Source organism: Mchenga conophoros, linkage group LG1 (genome assembly GCF_057382185.1).
Source record: "Mchenga conophoros isolate Kocher_MC1m ecotype Shallow Benthic linkage group LG1, M_conophoros_male_GT1.1, whole genome shotgun sequence".
Lineage (NCBI taxonomy): Eukaryota > Metazoa > Chordata > Actinopteri > Cichliformes > Cichlidae > Mchenga > Mchenga conophoros.
The window spans coordinates 28,405,123-28,414,119 of NC_140526.1; the positions used below are offsets into that span (position 1 = coordinate 28,405,123).

The window sequence follows — 8,997 nt, forward strand, 5'->3', positions numbered from 1 at the left end:
TACAAATAAAAGTAAGATACCCCTTCAGCCATATTACTCCAATTTCAACCCTTTTGGCATAACATTTATAATAAAGTAATCATAAATGATTCTCTTAGTTCACAGAGGGTTGATCTATATGCTTTGTAATTGTTTGAATAACTATAGTGAATAGGGTATTCAAGCAAATATTTGCCAATAAATACTGAATGAGTATTTAGTACGAGGGACAATTTTTAACTTTATGTTTAATAATTAAAAAAGGGTTTTAAAAATTATAGAATACAGCAGCTAATATCTGATAAAAAGTTTACAATTGATGCCTGACCTTTATAAATAAATTTTTAATGGCTTATTATTTGTTTTTTATAAATTACACATGTATTTATTTATTTGTTTACATTTTAAGTTTGAATTAATGCGCCAATTGTGTAATGATCAAAAAATATTTAAAAAATTAAAAAATAGAGTGTAGTGCCTCTTGCTCACACGTCCGTCCACGTTTGAATGTAAATGCTGCTTTTAATAAGAATTTTATTATTTTAATTCTATTCTATTTAACATATTTGCCGATTGTATTGTGCCCAAAACGGTCATATAGATAAAAAGAAGGAAAAAAATCTGTATGTTAAGACACTGTTCAAGTTTTTTCTTTGTTCGTTTTTTTTTTTTTTAATCTAGAAGTGAACAATAAAGTTTCAGGACAAAAAAAATATTTTGGAGGAAGTATACCCACGCCACTTCCGGAGACTCTGTAGCTAGCAGGTAGCTAGTGATGAGTGATGGCGTCTGCTGCGATGGATACCACGTAAATGAATAACAACAAAAACATTACGGCGAGTGCGTGTCTGCGTGTCAATAACGAGGCCGTTTCTGTGAAAGTACACTGAAAAACAGTGTGTCGTTATGGCGACCGGGAGCAGTGGTGGCGGATTGCCGTCAAACCATGACGGTCAGGAGGCAGCATCCAACTCGGCTCATTGCGGAGCACCAGCAGCGCTCTCCAACGTCCCAGCCTCCGCTCCTACCCCGTCCGGCTCCCCGCCCGTCCTCGGCCTTCACCGGGAGCCCATGTACAACTGGCAGGCGACGAAGAGGTCCCTAAAGGAGCGCTTCGCCTTCCTCTTCAACAACGAGCTTCTCAGCGACGTCAGGTTCATAGTCGGGAAAGGAAGACAGGCCCAGAGGATACCGGCCCATAAGTTCGTCCTGGCCGCTGGCAGTGCCGTTTTTGATGCCATGTTTAACGGTGGGATGGCCACGACCTCTGCTGAAATCGAGCTGCCTGATGTGGAGCCGGCCGCCTTCCTCGCGCTGCTCAGGTAGGACAGGTGAACCCCAAGCCCTGCCTGCATTCGAGACCACCTAGTACCACACTATTTCCGGGTGGTAAAAACCTCATGCATACCTCATGATCAAAGTGTACATAAACATTAAAAACAGCATTTAAAAGTTAATCAAAGTCAAGGCGCTTATGTGGCCCACCATATTGTTTTTAGGGGATTTCTCATGTTTAACCCTAATGAAAAATACGAAACCTCGCTCTAACCTACTCTATTAAAAACAGTTTATCACTTATTAATTTGACTTCCTGATTTTAGAGGTCTCACAGCAAAGTGACCTTCAGACCTTTTCTTTCAAATTAAAGAATTTGAAAGGTAAAAACTCAAATACGAACTGCTAAGAAACTAATAATTAGAAGGGGTGGGTGGGGGAGGGTATAGCGATACAGTACAGTTTCACGATATTGTATCGACGCAGGGACACCAAATATCGATATTTTATTAGATGAATGAAAATAAACAGATAAATAATAAGTACATGAAAACACCCTGTAATACTACTCTACTAAGAAGAGGGCTTATCTCCTGCACCACCATCCTAAATTATAATTCTGATTCTGATTTAGGATGGTGGTGCAGGAGAAAATAATGCTAGCCAAGCAATAAATGGGCTCAACTGAAAAAAAAAACACAACTATCACCACAAATGATGGACACACTCAGCTGGACAAAGTATATAATTGCCAACTTGACCCCATTCAATCACAGAAGGGCAACATTGATGGATGATTTTAGTGACATTGTTGTTATGCTTGACAATCTCATTTTGCAACAGAAAAATAACTGAAGCACATAACTTTATGTTATTGGATAAAATATATACTTTGATGATATATTTAGGTAATAAATAACTGTATATGTTATTGAAATACTCAGCTTATTGCAAAATGGTAAAAATTACAATTATAGCAAATCATGAGGGAAATATTGTGATAGTATCGTATCTCAGGGTGTCTGGTGATTCAAGCTAATAATGAGTAAAGAACTGTTGTGATTATCTAGAGGACCATTTCAGTTTATGCCAAATGAGTAGTGATGTTTGTATGAACTTGTTCCTTGTAACTCAAAATGTTGAGGCACCTCCATCTTAGCATGGCCTACAAATATTAAGAATTTACGTAGAATAACTATGAAAATGTAATTGTTCCCTTTGTTCTGGTGCCTGTTTCCTCTCTACAGGTTCCTCTATTCTGACGAGGTCCACATTGGTCCCGAGACGGTGATGACGACTCTGTACACGGCTAAGAAGTATGCGGTCCCTGCTCTGGAGGGGCACTGCGTGGAGTTCCTCACCAAACATCTCAGAGCTGACAACGCATTTATGCTTCTCACTCAGGTTACTTTCACTCTCCTCGACTATAGTGCATCCTTTACGTTAAAACTGAGAGATCCAGATGGCCTGGATTGTACTTTCGGTTTGTGAAATTTTTAATGTTGAAATATTCCTTTTAATTCTGCAAGTTAACTTGCTTGGTTTTGAACCATCCTCGATGGCACTAGATATAAATAGTCAGATTTATGTAGTCTACAAAGAGTCAGATTTCTTTAATGGCGGGCATGAATAGGGTTTTAATATCAGCTATGTGTATTTTTTTTTAATGCATTTTCCAGGCAATATGTTAAAAAAATCTAATGAAAATCTGGCATTGCTCTTACCGTCTGTTCAACAGCAGCTCTTACAGTTAGAGATAAACTGTATTTCTTTTAAGTGTGTGTGTGTGTGTGTGTGTCAGCACCAGACCACCTCCCAGCCATCGCTGGCAGGACTTTTACAACATTAGCTGTTCTATTTTTGGTTTATGCTGCCGTTTGTTTGGGTTCAGCATTCTGTTCAGTGGCTGGCTGCTGTGCCCTCAGGCTGCTACTGAATCTGATTGGGGGGTAGAAAAGGTCTCAGCAGCAACTAGAACAAAACTATAAACAATACTGTAAATAAGCTAAAGCAACCATATTCTGAGCAGTGTTTTCTTTATTAGCAGTGGTGGTTTGGGAGATTTATTCATTAGCATTATGAGGTTCCACCCAACTTGGATTGTTTTAGTGTTTGCATTAAACTTTCAGTTTTGTTTTTGCTTGTTCTAACGTGTTTGGGGGTAAATTCGATACCCTCCTTTGCTGCGTTCAAGATAAATGACCAGAATCGACACTTACATGGATACTTTTGTGGTCTTGTTACAGGCCAGGTTATTTGATGAGCCTCAGCTCGCCAGTCTCTGCTTAGACACCATCGACAAAAGCACAGCAGATGCAATAAATGCAGAGGGATTTACAGATATTGACCTTGGTATGTGAGCGTTTATGATCAGGTGTTTTCTTGTCCACGGTTTGCATGCGACTTGTTAAATATTAAGACTTCTGTGTATTTGCATGTGTAGACACTCTTTGCGCGGTGCTTGAAAGAGACACACTAAGCATCAGGGAGAACCGTCTGTTTGGAGCGGTGGTCCGCTGGGCGGAGGCTGAGTGTTACAGGCAACAGCTTCCTCTGACCGCGGAGAACAAACAGAAGGTTCTGGGGAAAGCCCTCCCGCTCATCCGCTTCCCGCTCATGACTGTTGAGGAGTTTGCTGCCGGTAAGTGAATCACAGAAATATGAGTTTATTTGCAATGCTGTGATGTTTGCAACACTCTTCTTACCAGTTCAGCCATCACTAAGCATATCCATCATGTTCCTCATGTACAACTCAAACCACAGAAACCAGTTTGATATTCTTTCTTGTGCAACAGGGCCTGCCCAGTCTGGAATATTGTTCGATCGGGAGGTGGTAAATCTGTTTTTACACTTTACAGTAAACCCCAAACCGCGGGTCGACTACATCGACAGGCCTCGCTGCTGCCTCAGGGGGGAGGAGTGCAGCATTAATAGATTCCAGCAGGTTGAGAGTCGATGGGGGTACAGTGGTACCAGCGACAGGATCAGGTGAGCGGAGGCTTGATGGTTGTTTTTTTTGTTTTTTAATTATTAACACTTGATTTTTCTCATTTTCTTTCCATCTCTTTCTCTCTCTGCAGATTCAATGTTAACAGAAGAATATCCATAGTGGGTTTTGGCTTGTATGGTTCCATACATGGACCCACTGACTATCAGGTCAACATACAGGTAACTTCTGGCACGGAGACATAATGAGGTTCAAGAAAAAATACTTACACTGCTGATGAGTGGGTTTATAACTTTTTAGTAGAACTCAGTGTCATTTCATTTTTATATTATTGCCAGCAAGTAAAAAACAAAACAACAACTTTGAAATATTAAAGTGAATAAAAAAAAAAAACACAAGAAAAACAACCTTTTCTAAAATACAGAGTTGTGGTAACACAAGCATCAATCCTCACTTAATATATCTTAGCTTTAAACTATAAGTTAAGTGCTCAGTGTGTAAAATCCCCCAAATTATTCCTCAAGGCTTTTAACTAAACTGCAGCCAGGTCTCTGTAGCTTGCATGAGCATACAGCATATGCTCAAACTAAGAGCTAGCATTGGCCAAAATAATGATGAGATATACATAAGACTGTCCTGCAGCTTTGTATACTGTGTGTCATGTCCAAAGAAATTGGGATGGAGAGTGAAATGTAAACAAAAACAGGATACAGTGCAAATCTCATAAACATGTAATTTATTCACAGAAAAACAGAGAAAAATGTCACATGTTTAAAATAAGAAATTTTTACCACTGAATGAAAAACATCAGCTCCTTCTGAATTTGATGGCAGCAACACCTGTCAAAAAAATTGGGACAAGGGAAACAAAAGAATGGAAAAGTAAGCGCTACTGAGTTCAGTAACATGAGAGGCAGAGTTTCACTGTTTTGCAAAAAACTGCAAATCTACAAATTGTGGGACAATTTCAGAATAATGTTCTTCAGTGTGAAAGCAAGCGAGACACCAGTGTATAATCTGTATGCCTCACTTCCTTATACCAGTATAATATTTATAGTAAGGTAACTGAACCCTGACATTACCCTTGGGTCTTCCTGTTATTTATTACGGTTATTTATGCATCAAAGCTTTTATTCTATAATTACAGGCAAAAAAAAGCATCGTTTTATATAATACACACATAATACATTAGTTACTGTTATTAATCCTCTTAGCTGTAGAGTCAATCTAGCTAGCTAGTGTTTCCAGTCACATCAGATTTTGCTAGCAGTACCATTAGCAGGAAGGAAAGCATACATTAGAAATTAGTGGACTCCATTTCCAATCTAAAATAGCCAGTATTGCTCAGTGTTGGTGCTGTAGAGGAATGGAAGAAAGAGACAAAGGCAAGGCGTTAAGGAGCGGGCAACTCATCCGAGTCCCTCACATTAAGGTTACTGCACAGGCTGCTGGAGGTAACCCAGAGCTGGAAAAGATCTTATTTTTTTAAGTAACGTTACAGTCCGCTCACACATTGGCAATAAAGATAAAAACATTGCTTTTATGAAAAAAGCTGAAATAATGTTAAAAAAATACCGGTAAGTGGGGAAATTAAAAATCTGAACACAGTAGTAATATCCTTTCCAAAATATGCAATAAAGATACCAAAAAAGGGTGTGCTGTCTAGATCTGCTTTATGGTAACCTCACTCTCTTTTATTGTGTAATTTATAATTCCTCTTTATATGACGGTTTTCTCTGTTTCCTGCTTGAACACAAGCTTTAAGATAAAACATGGCTGAAGATACTGCGATTGCTAAAAGCGAGTGTTCAGTAGCTGACCTTTTATCTCTGTCAAACACCAAGCCCTGACACGTGTTTGCCTTTCAGTTATTTTACTAAAAATGCGCCATCAAATGCCAACTGACTTGTTCAGTTCCCTGTATTTGTTAAAAAGTCTAACAGAAGCTTCTGTACACCAGTGAACAGCCCAGGTTCTTACAGTGCTCGGTAGATGTTCTGATTACAATCTGTGATGTAAAGGTCCAAGATTTGCATCGTCCCTGGATTTCAAAGTATAGCCTGGGGCCCTTTATGCGTGTGATCCCTCCTATCGCTGCTGCTCATCTAAACTAAACCAAAACCCCAGTCACACAGGCGAAAACGATCGACGACTGAATTCAGCAGTTTAGCGGTCACAGGCTGGTCTCTGTGCCTGTTAACTTTAGTCCCCAGTAAGAAGAGACATAGCTGAATATGTGCTGTGTAACAGTTTATTTCAGGGGGCTTCCACGTTTGTTACAGCTACAGAAATCCACCAGTAAACAGATGTGACACTGATGCTGCCAGCTGTGTAAAAAGTTGATTTAGTTGTTGTACATTCAGTGAAGACTTTCTCCTGTTCCTCTGTAGATCATAGAGAGCGACAAACGCATCACACTGGGACAGAACGAGACAGGTTTCAGCTGCGATGGCACAGCAAACACGTTCCGAGTGATGTTCAAAGAGCCCGTGGAAATCCTACCCAACGTCAGCTACACTGCGTGCGCCACCTTAAAGGTCAGCCCGAGGTCACTGTATTTGAAAACTGAATTGAAGGAATGATTGAAAATGAGCTTAATTTAACGTCTGTCTTTTTAATTTTATAACTCAGGGCCCCGACTCGCATTATGGCACTAAAGGGTTAAAGAAAGTGACCCAGGAATTGGCATCGGGGGCCAAGACAACATTTTTCTTTTTTAGTTCACCTGGAAATAACAACGGCACATCCGTGGAGGACGGGCAGATACCAGAAATCATCTACTACAGCTGAACTCGCTGCAGTGTCATTCAGGTACACTGAAACAAGGAGACCTCGGACTGCTGGGAAGACTGGACTGTTCTTAGTGCCTCACGAGCCTATGGAATAACGAGTGTGTGTGTGTGTGTGTGTGTGTGCTGTATGTGTGTATTTGTCTATACGATGTTGGTGTACAGGCATGATCAGCAATGTGGAAACAGCCTGAGTTGTGGAAAAATCACAGCTCTGTTGTCAAAAAAAAGAAGAAAAGAAGCTTTTCGGGGGACAAAGTGTATCATCGGCTATGAATGATCTAAATACAGACACATCCTGGAGACAGGCCTGAGAGCTGTCTGTTTGTTAACATGTGAATCTGAGCTACACGTCAGACTGCAGACAGTTACAATCTGTTTTGCTGATGCATTTATCCAAAGTACAATATTTACATTTTTTATTATTTTTTTTATTGTGCACTGTTTATCATGTATTCAACATGTGTCTGTTCAAGTACTTTGTTTTGGCATTGTAATCACGCTCCGTGTGTGTATGTTGTGTAACATTGCCAGTGGTACATGCTGTTATTTATGACTTCATGTTTGCTTAGAGTTAAAATGAAAAAAGAAGACGGAAAAAAAACCAGCAACAACAAAATAAACGTTCCAGTTTTATGGGGAAATAAATGTTTTGGTTTTTTTTAATATGGCTTAAAAGGTGAGTTTTTTTTTTTTCCTGTTCCAAACGCTGTGGTAAATATTTATGTACAGTTTATATCATTCCTCTTTGTGTCACTAGGTGATGCCAAATCCTCTACATGCATTCAGATACTACAAAACAGATTAGAGGAGGGGGTTGTGAGACGATCAAGGGAAGTAATCGGCGTCGTGGTTACAGTGTCGTCCTTAATCCTGACGCACATCTTAATAATGCCCAATTATTCTTTGCTGGATGTGCTCTGTTCTTACTCTGCCAGTGAAAAGAAGGCTGTCCTCTGAAAGCTGCGTCTACAGCTCAAAAGATGAAGTGCTCTTTAATTGCATAATGTGCACATTCATATGAAACAGGCAGTGCAAACAAGGCCACTTTAGATGGCTGTGAGTGGGCTTTGACGAGGAGAGTGATCCACGAAGGCTGTCAGGTGAGTCACCGGGACCTGAGAGCTTCTGCTGCCTGCCCACTTAGACGGCCCTCATAAGAGAGAACCAAGAAAATCAGTTTGAGGCAGCTTTTTTTTTTCTTTTTTTCACCACCCACGACACAAAACACTCAAGAACCAGGAGGACAGATAGTCCACAGCACTACCAGTCCTCTAATTTTTACCTGTACTTTGTTAAAAAATATATTTTAAAGTCTTCAAAGAACTTAATAAAGGCTTCCTGTTACGTCTGCCACAAACAGGCAAACATGGAGCTTATTGGGAATAACTCGGTCACAAGGATGATTTCTTGCACTTATTAGATTACAAATCCATGACAGGGATTTGTGGTTTCTCTGATGTGTGCGCTTGTCTTTCTAGATGTGTGGGTGGTGTGAGGCTGGTTAGATGGCAGATGAATGAGCCGTCTTTCACAGAGTGAGCCTGAACATGAACACTGATGACAGGAGAGGGGATTTTTCTCTCTGCTGTTTTTTGACAACAAATGACACTGACTGTACAGGACTAAATGGTTTATGTGGTGCTGAAGCATGATTATAATCAGGAACCCCACTTTTAGTACTCAGCCTAGAAATGGTTCCTCTAATTAGTGTGGCTGCAAAAAATGTTGTGCAGCAAAACTCTCACAGTACCAAAAAATGATGCTGACATATGAGCAGGTAGTATTACCTGCATGTGGTTCTTCTGTTGTGAAGGAAGTGAAGTGAAGCAAGGTCTTTACTCTCTTTTCTGGTTTTTAGCATTTTTATAAAAACACATTTTTGTGTTTGCCAAAGACATGCATCATATGTGTATGATGTGTCTGTGGTTACAGTGTGTATTTGTCATTTACATTATGTACCCAGATGTAATTGTGGTAATATAACACACCTAAAGGATGCACACAC

At 39.9% G+C, this 8,997-nt stretch overlaps 1 protein-coding gene across 2 annotated transcripts; it reads left to right on the forward strand.

Moving 5' to 3' along the window:
• The first annotated feature begins 712 nt into the window (after positions 1-712).
• On the forward strand, positions 713-7,637 carry LOC146583539 (BTB/POZ domain-containing protein 1-like). 2 transcript variants are annotated; one of them, XM_085273160.1, is made up of 8 exons: positions 713-1,301; positions 2,502-2,658; positions 3,501-3,606; positions 3,698-3,895; positions 4,050-4,242; positions 4,335-4,422; positions 6,591-6,737; positions 6,832-7,637. In XM_085273160.1, exons 1-8 carry the CDS (start codon positions 886-888, stop codon positions 6,988-6,990), a joined length of 1,464 nt encoding a protein of 487 aa, XP_085129286.1. In that variant the 5' UTR covers positions 713-885; the 3' UTR covers positions 6,991-7,637. The 2 variants fall into 2 exon arrangements, with proteins under 2 accessions (XP_085129286.1, XP_085129295.1); XM_085273169.1 differs by having other exon boundaries at positions 714-1,301; positions 4,113-4,242.
• The last annotated feature ends 1,360 nt before the right edge of the window (positions 7,638-8,997 follow it).